The 15,817-nt window shown below is 42.2% G+C and overlaps 1 protein-coding gene across 4 annotated transcripts in view; it reads left to right on the top strand.

Moving 5' to 3' along the window:
- MTMR7 (myotubularin related protein 7) overlaps positions 1–15,817 on the top strand; it is a 103,271-nt gene that overhangs the window by 32,084 nt on the left and 55,370 nt on the right. For 3 of the 4 annotated variants that reach the window (XM_081220713.1, XM_081220714.1, XM_081220716.1), the window contains exons 2-3: positions 10,435–10,557; positions 11,767–11,929. In XM_081220713.1, the coding sequence (XP_081076839.1) occupies positions 10,435–10,557; positions 11,767–11,929 (286 nt within the window). Of the gene's footprint in view, positions 1–10,434; positions 10,558–11,766; positions 11,930–15,817 lie in introns of those variants that run through there. The other variant, XM_081220715.1, reaches the window with a different exon arrangement.

The following is a 15,817-nucleotide window of genomic DNA, read 5'->3' as shown; positions in this document are numbered from 1 at the left end:
AGGGAGAAGTTGAGAGAAGTCTTCCTCAACGGTGCTTCCTTCTTTACCTTCAGCTTTTCTGGAAAAGTCCTAGATTGGCCTCATTGTGATTCTCAGCAGTTCGTGAGTGAGTGAGCAGGTAGTGGGCACTGCTTGAAGCCAGCACAGCCTCTGTACCCAAGACTGTGGATACCTGAGGCCGGGCTCTGCCCTCCGGGGCTTCTCTCCACTGGGCCCCGAACACTGGGCTGCAGTGCAGCCCCTGGGCCACTTTCAGAGAGTGTTGTGGCATCTGCCGTGGCCGAGGCTGGTGCTTCCTTTCCTTGGGAAATCGCTAGAGCTTTGTTGGCCAACCACGGTACCGAGGCGCTAAATTTCTTGAGATTTAATATTGAGTCATTAGCGTGTGTATTTTCACAACTGCTGTTTTCTGGGTTTTCTGACGTCTCTCTGAAGCACCTCTGAGTTAACCTGTGCAAGTGTGGGAAGGCATTAAATACCTGTAGGTCCTTTACAGGAGTCAGAACCCAGATGGAGTCGCTCAGCTGCCTGCAGCCAACGGTTCCCTTTTAAAACCAGAACCGGAACCAGAACCAGAGTCGAGGCCTCCTGACTCGCAGACAAATATTTTACTTTTCATGTTCCTGGACTTAGAAAATGTCATGATACCAAATTTAGCACGACAAACTATTTATCTAGTTGCTTTTCTTAGATTAGAACATAAACTTGCCTTCGGTTTTGGCCGCTGCAGACATTTTGATTTCTCCCTGTTCGGCAGCCTCTGGATCTCTTCCCCCGGCTGACTGGCCATGACCCTCAGCCTACTTTATATGGGTTAGAGGACTCGTCTTCAGCCCAAGCAAAACCGGTGGCCAGTGCCATTCATTTTCCTTTCTTTCATTAAAAGGTAACCCTACACTGCACTTTGGACTCCCTGTTCTACAGGGCAGTTTTTCTTTTCCAGATAGTCAGAGATGATTCTGGAATCCCAAAATGCTCAGTAGTCAAGTATTCAAACTGCAGGGTAGAAAGTAAAGACTTCTGTTCTATTTAGATTGAAATTGGAAGGTGGTGCAGTGGAGAATGGCTGAGGAGAGGCCGTGTCTCCCTGTGATGGATGGGGGAAGGACCCAGCCGTACTTGTGTCCTGTTTCAGGCCTCGCAGTGCCGTGGAGGGGCCCCATGTTTTCACTGAGGCTTTTCAGCCTCGGCCTAGAAAAGCTGATGAAAGCTTTTTTTCCTCTCAATCTAACCTCAGCAGAGCAGGGATGGGAATGAAAAGGCTATTAAACTGGGGCACAGCCTTCTCCATTGAGTCTGTAAGATTCTTCAGGATGGACAAAGACTCCATCCTAATCAGCCTTTTGTTCTTCTTCCCAGAACCTAACACCGTGCTACACAAAGGCATTTTGTTGAGTGGAATTGGATGTTTACTGTTCTTTCTTTTGGTTCTGAGAATCCTGAACATCTCCTCGTGCCAACATTCCGGTTCCCGTAGCCCATTCCCAGGCCTTTTGTCTTTGGGTTTATCTCAGAGAAGAATGTTCTCATAGTGGTTTGTGAATATAGTTTTACAGTATAATTTTCTCTTAAATCATTCTGTTTTTTAAAAATTAATTAATTAATTAATTAATTTTTGGCTGCGTTGGGTCTATCGTTGCTGTGTGCGGGCTTTCTCTAGTTGCGCCTAGCAGGGGCTACTCTTCGTTGCGGTGTGCGGGCTTCTCATTGCGGCAGCTTCTCTTGTTGTGGAGCACGGGCTCTAGGTGCTGGGGCCCAGTAGGTGTGGGTCACGGGCTCTAGAGCGCAGGCTCAGTAGTTGTGGCGCACGGGCTTAGTTGCTCCGCAGCATGTGGGATCTTCCCGGACTAGGGCTCGAATCCGTGTCCCCTGCATTGGCAGGCAGGTTCTTAACCACTGTGCCACCAGGGACGTCCCAGCATTCTGTTTTCAAATACTAATTTCATGTATAAAGTTGCTTAAAATAATTGTTAACTGGTTATCCTAAACATATTAATTTTGGGTAACAGAACTAGAATGACCTCAGAGGCATTCACCAGGGTCCACAGCCTCGGTGACCTGTGAGCTTGGCCTTCGGAGCTGGATAGACCGTAGCTCCAAGCTGAGCCTTCCCATGTACTGCTCGTGTGACCTGGGAAGATTTGTCGGGTCTCTAAGCGTAACAGTGAAATGCAGATTATGTGAGGACCCGACTCATGGGGTTACTGTGGGGATTAACTGAGGTCAGACACGCAGTGACAGCACAATGCACGGCAGAGAGTAAGTTCTCCAAAAATGTTTAATTGTTGTTTTTGTTATTATTATTTTGGTAATTTTTACATAAGCCAACTGCCGGCTGGGATTGGCCTGACCCATGCCATGTTGGTAGTTATTTTGAACACCTCCATTCTACTCCCTTCAGAATTCCAAAGCTCTTCCCAGACTTTCTGCCGGCTCCCTTGGATGTTTGCATTTTCACAGTCTCCTCTAGCTCCCACTGAATTAGTTCAGGTTAGAGATTGTTTCACCATCCATTTAGGCCCCTCTGGTCCATGACTCAGCTGTGTTGTATTAAAACCCGCCTCTTACTTTATTACACAGCCCTTGTCCAACCCATCAAGGCAGTACAGTATACAGCCTACTCTCCTGAAGATTTGGGGCAAAGGAAAGGTTCAGTAAAGCAAAGGCAGAGATTAGATTTTTCCTCCCCATCCCTGGGTTTCTTTCCCCTGGCACTTTGCCACGTAATGAAAAAAATGCTTAAAATAAGGTATAAATATTTTCTAAAATACACCAAAAGGTTCACAGTGCTTGTGGTTTTTAAAAATATTTATTTATTTATTTTTGGCTGAGTTGGGTCTTCGTTGTGGTGAGTGGGCTTCTCATCGCGGTGGCTTCTCTTGTTGCAGAGCACGGTCTCTAGGTGTGTGGGCTTCAGGTGCTGTGGCACATGGGCTCAGTAGTTGCGGCTCACGGGCTCTAGAGTGCGGGCTCAGTAGTTGTGGCCCATGGGCTTAGTTGTTCCGCGGCACGTGGGATTTTCCTGGACCAGGGATCGAAGCCGTGTCCCCTGCATCAGCAAGTGGATTCTTAACCACTGCGCCCAGCGAAGTCCCAGTGCTTGTGTTTCAGTTATGGGCCTAGGGTGATTTTCTTTCCTTCTGTATTTCTGAATTTTTAAACATTGTATAAATAAGCATGTTTCTTAATTTTTAAAAAGACCAGTTTTGAAAGCTGGAGGAGAAGCTTTGTAGGACTGGGGAGACTTCAGTACAAGCAGGATCAACAAATCCTTGCCCAGTGATCCTCATCTCCTTTTTCTAATCCTTTAAAACGTATTTCTCACAGTTTCCTCCGAATGGGAGTTATTTTATTTCCTGTGTGCATCACAGTGTGAGACACCCCCTGGTTGGCAACGCTCATAGGCTTCTTTGTCTTGATGGGCCTGTTGCTTCTGGAAAGCTCTTTGCATGCTTTGGTCTTTTGCTGCTCCGGGGTGGAGTTTGAGTGGTCAGGTTCCCAGCTCTGGCTTCTGCCCTCACTTCCACAAAGAGTAGAATCTCCACTTTCTCAGCTCTAATGAGTTCACTCCTCCAGCCGTTGTGTTATGGCTTCTGATCCCAGGGCCCCCACAACCCCTTCTGCATCTTCCGTGTTGCTGAGTCCAGTGGGCATTTTACAGTTCTTGCCTTACTTGATTGCTCAGCAGCATTCGGCATAAACATTCTCCTTTTAAACCACTCCCTCCGCACCCTCTCCCCTGACAGCACGCTCTCCTGACTTTCCTCCTAACTGGCCATTCCTCCAAGTTTGCTTTTCTGATTCCTCCTCTTGCCTCAGAGCTTTAAGTGTTGGATGCCCTCAGATCTTTCCTCTTGTCACTGCATGCTCTCCCGAGGTAACCTCTTTCAGTCCCATGATTTCAAATATAATTTATATGCCAGTGACTAAAAACTTAACTGCATTTCAGCAAACCTAAGACGTCAGTGATTGTAAGATGCACTGAGATTTTATTTACCACAGAGAAAGAAACAAAAGTGCTGCCCGTTAAATGCCACAGTGGCTTCTTACCACATTAATCATAAGATACATTCCATTTTTGGAAATGTCAGAAAGTGAAAAATGTACACTCAGGAGTTAGTGATAATAGTGTAATATCTTTTGCATAGATGAATTGCCATTTGCAGAGCACGAATGCCAAGTGTGTCTTAAGCGTGGTGTTCCCAGGAACATGCAAATGAATTGCAATAACTTTGTCTTAAGAAGCTGGTGGTTTCCTGGGCTTCCCTGGTGGCACACTGGTTAAGAGTCCACCTGCCAGTGCAGGGGACACGGGTTCAAGCCCTGGTCCAGGAAGATCCCACATTGCCGTGGAGCAACTAAGCCCGTGCGCCACAACTACTGAACCCGCGTGCCACAACTACAGAAGCCTGCGAGCCTAGAGCCCATGCTCCACAACAAGAGAAGCCACCACAATGAGAAGCCCACACACCGCAACGAAGAGTAGCCCCCGCTCGCCACAACTAGAGAAAACCTGTGTGCAGCAACGAAGACCCAACGCAGCCAAAAATAAATAAAATAAATTTATAAAAAAAAAAGAAGCTGGTGGTTTCCTAAGAGTCATTAACTCTCCAAGTATGAAAGAAGCCTTATTACCATATAGTTTATTACATGTGTAGATGAGGTAGAATTAAGTTAGCTCAACAGTGAGGCGGAGTTATTGAACCACTGGGTCTTCATGACAGCACCCAAACCCTTGAGATTTATTTCAGTTTGTCTAGAATTGACTGACTGTAGCATCACAGTCAAGAACGTTCTGGCTGTCTTAGTGTAAACCACGTGGTGGTCCCTGCACAGTGCTCCCCATCTGCACAGAATTTCTCAGATAATGGGATTTCAATTTTTATTACTCATTTCTTTCATGACATCACTGGGAAATCATGCTGTTGGTGTTTCCCTCATTGTTTTTTATTTTTTCCCTCCCTCTCCTTCAGCATTACTTTTGACAGCTGTGAGACCTGTGAGAATGATTGCCAAATCTTGAACTGTAATTTTCCTGCGGCAGCATCCAAAGTTAACAAAAAGACATGGAAAAATCTCATGAAGTGTTCTAACCTAACACCATCTGCAAACCTTGTTCTGTTCCACTGAGGTTTTCTAAAAATAATCTAAGTGGTATAGCTTTCTTCACTTCTATAGGGAGAATAATTCATACTAAATACTTTGGCTTCAAAATATTATCTTATGTTCAATGTGGTTACCCTAATAAAGTTTTGTTTCATTGCTTCTAAGTGCAGAGAGAATTATTTACATTCTGTTTTTAGATACTTTTAATTGGTATATCAATCCTGGACCTCTGGTTAATTTAGCTAGGCACATTTCAGCATGCAAATGAGTTTTTCCCCATAGAAATGTCCTAAAAATAATATATCCCCTTGCTTTTCTCCTCCCACAGTCTCTTCCATGATATCTTTCTCATAGTCACTTCAGAATAGAATGTTTAATGACAAAAATTTAAATACCATAATCCAATCGTGTGGGGATTGAAAAATATTCTCTTTAAGAACTCTTGGGTCAAAGAAGAAATAAAAACTGCAGTTATAAACTACCTAGAAAGTAATAAGAATGATAATATTGCAAACAAAACTCATAAGATGCAGCCAGAGATTTACCTGGAGGAAAATGATTGGACTTAAAGCTTGTTATTAATCAGAAAGAATGAAAATTGATGAGCTATTAAATCCAAGAATTTAAAACTGAGCAAAGAGGGACTTCCCTGGTGGTCCAGTGGTTAAGACTCCATGCTTCCATGGTAGGGGACGCAGATTTGATCCTTGGTCGGGGAACTAAGATCCTACATGCCTCATGGTGCAGCAAAAAAGAAAAAAAATTATAAAAAAATTAAAATGAACAAAGAAACAAAAACCACATGATATACTCAAGGAAAGCATGTTAAAACATTTATTAACAAACACAAGCAGAAAGTAGCGATTGGAAAAGAGAAAAATTAACTTGATAAATCCAAGACCTGTTACTTAGAAGAAAAACATATGCATATCTAATCACAAAGAGATAAGAACATAGTTCACAGTATTAGGAATGAGAGAAGGGGTAAGGAGAGAGGGATTTACCCACAGGCAAGAATTAAAAGATTGTAAAGAATTTGAAAATCGGCAATAAGATAATTTGAAAAGAAAATAGATGTCAAAGTGAGATTTAGTAAAAAATAGAAATATTGAACAGATCTATAATTGTACAAAATTGAATGAATTATTAAAGTATTTCTGTATAAAGAAGTGCCCATATTTCTTTCAAATACTAAATAATTTGTATGTTGAAAGCTTCCTAATTAATTTATGTAATTTTAACTGTAATGATTTCTTAAAAGCACAGATGCAAAAAAACCAAAAAGGAAAACAAAAATAAAACAATTATAGCAGATAAAATATAAGGAATATTGAAACACTAACACACTGATTCCAAGTTGGTCATATACCAAGATCCAAGACTTCTTTAAGGATTAAGAAATCTATTACTATTATTAATAGCACAGGACTAAAATAAAAAAGTAAATATTCATCCAAATATATATTTAAAAGGCATGATGTTCATTCCTCATTTTCAAAAATCAAAACTCTTACTAAACTAGGAGTAGGTCGCTTCCACTATGTGATTTTTTAAAAAACATCAAACTCAAGGGTAAAATATAGGAAGTGTTCCCATTAAAAACAGATGTGCACATGAAAAGATGTTAGCATCATTAACCATTAGGGAAATGCAACTAAAAGTCACAAGATACTATCTCATACCTACTAGGATGGCTATGATAAAAAAAAATTATTTAACAAGGGTTGGCAAAGACATGGAGAAATCAGAACCCTTATAGATTGGTGGTGGGAATGTAAAATGTACAGCCACTTTGGATTTGGAAAATAGTCTGGGAGTTCCTCAAAAGGTTAAACAGAGTTACATAAGAACCGGCACAATTCCATTCCTAGGTATATATATACCCAACGTATGTCCTCATAAAAACTTGTATGAGAGGGCCTCCCTGGTGGCGCAGTGGTTGAGAGTCCGCCTGCCGATGCAGGGGATACGGGTTCGTGCCCCGGTCTGGGAGGATCCCATATGCCGCGGAGCGGCTGGGCCTGTGAGCCGTGGCCGCTGGGCCTGCGCGTCCGGAGCCTGTGCTCCGCAACAGGAGAGGCCACAACAGTGAGAGGCCCGCATACCACAAAAAGAAAAAAAAAAAAAAAAAAAAAAAAAAACTTGTATGAGAAAAAACTTGTATAAGAATGTTCATAGCAGCATTATTAATAATAACCAGGGTTTCACTGGTGGCGCAGTGGTTGGGAATCTGCCTGCCAATGCAGGGGACACGGGTTCGAGCCCTGGTCTGGGAAGATCCCACATGCCGCGGAGCAACTAGGCCCGTGAGCCACAAATACTGAGCCTACGCGTCTGGAGCCTGTGCTCCACAGCGAGAGAGGCCGCGATAGTGAGAGGCCCGCGCACCACAACAAAGAGTAGCCCCCGCTCGCCACAACTAGAGAAAGCCCTTGCACAGAAACGAAGACCCAACACAGCCAAAAATAAATAATTAAAAAAATAATAGTAATAATAACCAAAAGGTAGAAACAACCCTAATGTCCATCAACTGACAAATAGATAAATAAAAATGTGGTATATCCATATAATGGAATATTTTTGACAGTAAAAATAAATGAAGTACTGGCACATTCTACAAATGGATAAACTTTGATTGAAACACGGATCGAAAACATGATGCTAAGTGAAATAAACCAGTCACAGAGTACAACAGGCTGTACGATTTGGTTCATATGAAGTATCCAGAATAGGCAAATTCGTAGAGACAAAGTAGATTGATGGTTGCTTAGTGCTGAGGTGGTTAGTGGGGAAAGAGGGCTGACTGCTACTGGGAACAGGGTTTCCTTCTCGGGGGATGAAAATGCTTTAACATTGACGGTTGCACAATGATGATCTACACAATGCTGTGAATATACTAAAAAGCGTTGAGTCGTATACTCTTAATGGGTGAATTGTATGGTATCTGAATTCTGTCTCAATAAAACTGATATTAAACCAATGACAAGCAACACAAGAGTGTTGTTACCGCTGTTATTTACTGTTATTCTGAAGGTTCTAGTTAATGCCATTAAACAAGGGGAATGAAGGTATAAATATTGGAAAGGAAGAGAGAAATTATTACAGAAAATATTCCTGTTTACTTGGAACATCCAAGAGACTTTGGTGAAAAAATTATTAGAACTAGTAAAAGAGTTTGGTAAAGTGGCAGTTATAAAACATACAAATAACAATTAAGCCATAGGCTACTATCCTTACTATATAAACAGTTTTCATGAATGTAAGAAATGACCACCTGGTATGTGAGGACCATTTATGAAAGAGACACACTGATGAATAACCATGTGAAAGAATGTGGAGCACTGTAGTGACAAAAGAAGTATTTTTTAAAACCACAAGCTGGTAGGTTAAGGACACTGCTGTTGAATGACCATTCTTGATACACATAGACATTCACAAGGCCTCAGGAATGGTGCAACCACCCCCCGCATAAATTGTATGCCCCCCAAATATAATAAATACCTAATTCTTTATTTGCCTCATTATTCCCTAGAAATTGGGAAGAAGTGGGACAAGACCCTCAAGTACTCTTCCCAGAAGGCTGGTTTGGTTCTCAGGGCTCAGAGGAAACTGAGGCAGTGGAATGTGTGGAGTGATGTTTGCCCTTGGAGTTGTCCTGACGATCCTGAGGGGTGTCCATTCAGTCTGCTGTCCCCGCAGGGCTTCCTCGAGCGGTTGAGAAGCCTTGGGCTCTCCAACTGCATCAGCACCACAGCTTCTATATTAGACTAAAGGATGGCACACATATGATTCACTAGTCTCTCAGCTGCCTCAAGGAAGCAAGTCACCATCCTGATTCGAGGGATGAGGGTTGAGCCAGTGTCTTTTTGTAGATGGTTGATCCTTGGCAGTAGTAAGTAGCCTTGCTAAACACTGCCATCCTTACTGGAATGTTCATCGAATGTTTGGGGTGGCTCTGCCTTGTTGGAGTCGTCGTTGCTGCTTTTTTCGTTTGCCCTGTAGAAACTGTCTTGTCATTTCCTTTACATTTCATATTGAAATGATCCCCATGCACATATTCTTTTTTTTAAAAATTATTTATTTATTTATTTTTGGCTGTGTTGGGTCTTCGTTTCTGTGCAAGGGCTCTCTCCAGTTGCAGCGAGCGGGGGCCACTCTTCATCGCGGTGCACAGGCCTCTCACTGTCGCGGTCTCTCTTGTTGTGGAGCACAAGCTCTAGATGCACAGGCTCAGTAGTTGTGGCTCACGGGCCCAGTTACTCCGTGGCATGTGGGATTTTCCCAGGCCAGGGCTCGAACCCGTGTCCCCTGCATTAGCAGGCAGATTCTCAACCACTGCGCCACCAGGGAAGCCCTCGATGCACATATTCTTGAAATTACTCTACATTTCAGAGATGTATGCTTGATAAAAGTTGTTTCCAGAAGTTTCCTGTAGCAGTTTGAATTTTAGCTCAGGGGTGAGAATTCTATTTATTAGAAAGATTTTATTATAAATATTAGCATCTTAATTTGGTAGATTTTCTTGCTAAGCATGCAGAACATTCTTCTGATACTTTTTGCTCCTGTATGTATATTTGTATTTCCTACTAGTTTATATGGAAGCAGATAATCTTGCGGCCATTTCTACAACTGAGAAACACATAGGAAAATACATTATTTTTTTAATAGAATGCTATTCATATATAGTTAATGTGTAAACTCAACTTTCATGTGTATGCTTCCTGCCTTAAAATTACATAATTACAGTGAAGGAAAAATGTTGACCTATTTAAAACACAGAAAGGGTATTCTTAAAGAATAGGATCTATACATGGGGAGGGGGAAGGGTAAGCTGGGACGAAGTGAGAGAGTGGCATGGGCATATATACACTACCAAATGTAAAATAGCTAGTGGGAAGTAGCTGCATAGCACAGGGAGATCAGCTGGGTGCTTTGTGACCACCTAGAGGGGTGGGATAGGGAGGGTGGGAGGGAGACGCAAGAGGGAGGGGATATGGGGACATGTATATGCATATGGCTGATTCACTTTGTTAAACAGCAGAAACTAACACAACATTGTAAAGCAATTATACTCCAGTAAAGATCTTAAAAAAAAAAAAGTCTATAACTCTTTTGTGGTACATTGAAGGTTATATTTAAGGAACTGGTGAATTTTTATCTTTTGATATACAGAATCATTGTGAGATCTAATTAAGAGGGCAAGTTTTGGTTTTTATCATTGGGAGAATTTTCAAAATTGTATTTGGATCAAGCTCGAGATTACTTACTGATTGTTTTTTGTGAACAGCTTTTTTGCTCTAATATAACCTGTCACATTGATTTCTCTAGGTTGAAAATGTCCGCTTGGTAGATCGAATATCTTCTAAAAAGGCGGCCCTTGGTACTTTGTATTTGACGGCTACTCATGTCATATTTGTGGAAACTGCACCTGACACAAGGAAAGAAACATGGGTATGCATTCCTTATTGTTGGCTTTATGTGTTTTCCATTGTTTTAAGTAACGAGTTTTGACCCTCTATTTTTTGTTTGTCCTCAGGGTGAGGAGGGTGGGATTTGGCGACTGGGTGTTCAGAGGACTCTTCTTGGAATGTGGGTTTTGCCTTTTTTCTGTAAAGGGTCACATCCACTTGATCTGTTTACTCATTTTAAGCACTAATTATTTGAACATCGTCAAAGACATAGAAATAGCCAGAGCTATAAGTGCTTCGTGTCACAGCTGTCAAGTAGAGATTCAATAATGTTAGTGTACCAGATACAGCATTTACACAGTGCTTTATTTGCAATCCACTTTATTTGTAGCATCCTGTAATACAGGCCATTTAGTCATCTTATTATGTTGTCTGCAGTTTTCTCATAATTTAAAAAAGAAAAAAAATGTTGGGAACAGTCCCATCATCAGGTATTTCTGCTACATAATAATGAGACCATTAGATAGTTCTTATTTTATGTAGCCACCCAACCATGACATTATGACCAGAACCAGAGTCCCTGAGTTGTAGATTTTGCCTTTTCTGTAGCCTGTAGACTTTATCTTTTCTGCAGAAGGTGGCAGGCGCTACATAGTGGAGAGGAATTTAAAGGATGCAGTGTTGCCACTGAGGGCTGAGCAGAGAGAGACCCTCCTGAAATTCCAGAGCACTTCAGCATGATTTCCTTTCAAATAAATCTCTTCTGCGGCCTGCCTGACCACCAAGAGCTTCGAAAACAACGATCTCACGTTGCTGTTGAACTTGAGAGCATTCCATGTGGAATTGAGGAGCATGGTGGCACCTCCCAGCGGAGCTGTCTCTAACTTTTGTCGATTGCAAGGTTTACTTTACTAACTTCTCATGACCTTATTTAATTTTAGCTACTCAGTGCATTTCAACATTTGACGGCCCAAATGCTCCCTTACCTGGACCTGTGCAGAATTGTATGCTGAATAGTTTGCTTCATATAATTAGCTTGGATATCAGAAAGCTTGCCATTGAAAAATAAAATGATAAATTCAGACAGTTGGCTCTTACCCCGAACACGTAGGTTCTTGTCGTCTGAGTGCAAGCCAGCTGAAGGTCAGGGAGGGTTTCTTGTCTGTGTGTGTGGCTCAGAGCTCTGTGTTACTTTTTGTCCTGTGTATCTGTTATTTGTGCTTAGTTTACCCACATTATCTTCTGGTGGTAGATTCTTCACAGTCAGATTTCCACCATCGAGAAACAGGCGACAACGGCCACCGGGTGCCCTCTGCTCGTTCGCTGCAAGAACTTTCAACTCTTACAGCTCATCATCCCTCAGGAGAGGGACTGCCATGACGTTTACATCTCTCTCATCCGCCTTGCAAGGCCAGGTAGGGCAGAGCGGCTCGGCATTCAGCGTGGACCCACTCTTAAGACATTCACAGATTGTGTTGAAGACATGTGGCTAATACTTCAGAATTACAGTACTTTAGGAATTATCCCAGCCTTCAGATGAGGCCAAGAAATCTGACTGATAGAGTTCCTTGTCTTTTGAGGGCGGGGGGCCTCTGTCCGAATTACTTACTGTACGAGCTTCTTTCATTATTCATAGTTTTTATCCTGGAGGGGGTTTTAGTTGTGCTTCACTTTCGGGGTGAAATCATCCCAAAGTATGCCCTTCTGATACTGTGGTAGTCAAGCCACCTTGACTGAGCCCCAAGACAAAACCCACAAATTGTTTTGTGTGGAAAACATTGATATCAAACAGGTCTAGGGCAGTTTTCCCTATTTGGGGGCTTTTAAGGTTTGGTTTCTGTTGCTTTTTGATAGTAATATGTATTTCCCAAGGTTGGCATAACTAGACCTTTGTTAGCATCAGTGAATGTTCGGGGTATGTATATGTTGATTCTCCTAAACAAAACCTCCTTAAGTGTTGTGGGAAGAATGGCTGATTTGAAAAATATATGCTATCAGTTACTCTCTGGTTATATATCCCTCATCTTAGGGTCTTTAGAATTACAGCTTATTATGCTTTAAGTCTAAGAAATTTATAGCTTACTATGCTGTAAATGTATGAAAATCTACATAGGTGTTTCTTGTGTATGTGGCGTGTGTGAACTGTAGGGTTCCTTTGTTCAGTGTCTTGGAAGTATACAGTGAAAGGAGATCATTTGTGTAACAGTAACATCCATGGTAGTGTTTACCCAGAAGTCATTAATAAGGGAGATAGGACATGTGCTTATAGTTACTTTACTAAATGCTTTTTGATTCAGGACAAGAAGTTTGATTGTAAACTCTTCAAAGCCTTTGGTTGGGTCCTCAGATTCTTATGATACAACTGTATTGTCTGTTGAGAGCTAAGAGCTAACGTTACGTGATGGGAACATCAGAATCTGGTCATTGTGACTTGACTTTGCTCCCCTTTCAAGTCAGCCTGTTGAGGCTTTTTCATCTCAGTGTGTTGAAAAGAACTGCCGAGTTAGCCAGAAAAGCAGTTGAACTTTTTGGAGGGCGCACTATAATTGGAACAGAAGTTCTGGGAAGATGTACGTGAGGTTGCATGTAGCAGAGAATGCGAGGGGAATTGCGCGCCAGCAGTTTCTGTGTCACTGATTAATGGATGTACTGGATGATAAATGTGCTCTGACCGGATTAATGGGATTTAGGAATAGCCCAGAGAACTGGGAAAGGGCTGAGGCACTGGAAGAGTAGATCACAGTGGCGGTGAGGGCTCTGGCCCCAGATGACAGTGAGTGCCCAGATTCACATTGCGAGGGTCCCCAGGGAGGAAAATCACTGTGTTCCCCTGCTTTTAAAAATATACACTTTTTCTTAAAGATGAAGTTTTGGGAGTTCAGTATTAGCTGTAGCCAGGGACCAAAGAAAGAAATTATAGTCATTAATTGAATTAGAGACATTACCTTAGAAGATTTTTTAAAAAGCCACCAGCATTGTGAAACATTGGAATTAGAAATGCCAGTTTATGTAAAACTTCGTACTTTAATGAGTATGGGAAGAGGAAATAGAATCCAGGCAGCTTCACAATTTAATGCTAAAGGCAGTGCTAAAATTAGGACATATTACAGCCTGTCACCTTGGAAGCAGGGTGTTGAATCTGGGTGGAGGTGAGGCAAGGTGCAGGGAGTTTCCACCAGGAGTGTGGTGGCTTCTCAGACCATCCCAGGACCTTTTACAAATTACACCTTTGCACTCCTCAGGGTATTTCAGAAGAAGTGTGTGTGTGTGTGTGTGTGTGTGTGTGTGTGTTTGGTGGGGAAATGACTGCTGGAATTCAAAGTCATTTCCCCACCAAACACACACACACACACACCCCTCTTCTGCAATACCTTGAGGAGTGCAAAGGTGTAATTTGTAAAAGGTCCTGGGAGGGAGGGGTGTGTGTGTGTGGGGGAGGGGTGTGTGTGTGTGTGTGTGTGTGTGTGTAAATGACTTTGAATTCCAGCAGCACAATATCCATCTCTGGGGTTATTGTGGTGGGTCACCAGCACAAATCATGTGTTTTCAGCTCCCCTTATGGGCACAGCTAAGGTCCTGTAGAGGACACTTTTTTTTTTTAACAAAAGGAGAAATGTTTGGGAGTCCATTTCAGTCAAGGCCTGTGAAGGAGACAGCTTCAAAGCTCTGGAGAGTCTGTCTTCACTGAATTACGATTTCTGGGATATGGGTAAATCAAATGACTAAAAAATTTGCCTAGATGTTATTGGTTTGTCTTTCATATGAATTCAGATTGGTCAGAATTTGGTCATGGACTCTAAAAGATCCCAGCAAAAAAATAACGTAGCCAAGTCCAGTAAGCTCTTTAATTCTTCGTAAAGAAATAAGTTAAAATAGGGCTGTGGCTCAGATGAGAATAAATTAATGCTGTAGATCTGATGTACTAATAAGGTTACACATTTTTCTGATTTGAAGACCCCTGTTTCTCAGAGGGCTTCCATTTTTCCCATGTTCTTTCTTTTCTGCTCCCTCTAATTAGCCTCCTGCTGTTTATTTTTTTGTATCAATGATCTTTCCCTCTGTAGTGTTCTTGGGCCCTTTAATATTTAAGCCATCTCTTTTGTTTATTTTCCCATTTTTTATTAAATTGCAGTATTTTTTCAGCCCATCTTAGTCCCTAATTCTTCAGCATGTTTACTGTGATTTTTAAAAATCTCAGGCTTGATATAGTCTAATTTGCTTAATTTAACTTTTTACTGTTCTTATCTAAGTCAGTGCCACTCAAGCAATTTTTACAGTCACAGTTTCCTTTTTATTGACGATACTAATCTCTGGGTCCAGTAGCCCTGTTTTACTAGTGTTAGCTTCCACAATCCTGATGTTTACTTCGAGCACTTGTTTGTTCAAAATAGACAAGAAGGTTCTCATTTTTTTGTTTTTTTGTTTTTTTTTGCTGTACGCGGGCCTCTCACTGTTGTGGCCTCTCCCGTTGCGGAGCACAGGCTCCGGACGCGCAGGCTCAGCGGCCATGGCTCACGGGCCCAGCTGCTCCGCGGCATGTGGGATCTTCCCGGACCGGGGCACGAACCCGCGTCCCCTGCATCGGCAGGCGGACTCTCAACCACTGCGCCACCAGGGAAGCCCCCTCATTTTTTTTTAATATGCAAAATCCAATTAATAGCTGTGTTATCTTCTCACCCCTCTTTAAATGGTTTTTCAACTACGTTTATTTTCAGTTGCCTGACTTCATTAGGGCATGTAGAGCAATTTAACTTTCCTTACTTTGGGTTCTAAACCTCTGTGTTCTTCCAGCGACTGCTGGTGACTTTTCCCTTTCCTTCTTCATCCTTCACATTCTGCTGATGCTAATTCATGTTTGTGTTTCCTTTCGATTTTTAAAAAATTTGCTTAACAATCAATAATGTAATTGTAGTATTCAGGTTTTACATTGGTTGTTACAAGTTTCCTTTCGATTTTTAAAGTACTTTTTTTTTTTTTTTTTGCGGTACGCGGGCCTCTCACTGATGTGGCCTCTCCCGTTGCGGAGCACAGGCTCCAGACGTGCAGTCTCAGCGGCCATGGCTCACGGGCCCAGCTGCTCCGCAGCATGTGGGATCTTCCCAGACCGGGGCACGAACCCGTGTCCCCTGCATCGGCAGGCGGACTGTCAACCACTGCGCCACCAGGGAAGCCCCAGTACTTTTGATTTTAGTATAAATTACCCTCGGTTTTTCCCAGTTAGTCAATAATAAGAGAGAATGCCCCCATGTTTTTTCTCTGTTTTCCTAACTGCTTTGTTCTGCCCAAAGGCTCTCTATTTGGTG

Source organism: Mesoplodon bidens (genome assembly GCF_964165515.1).
Source record: "Mesoplodon bidens genome assembly, chromosome: 20".
In the NCBI taxonomy this organism is placed as follows: Eukaryota; Metazoa; Chordata; class Mammalia; order Artiodactyla; family Ziphiidae; genus Mesoplodon; species Mesoplodon bidens.
This window is presented reverse-complemented; position numbering and strand designations above follow the sequence as displayed.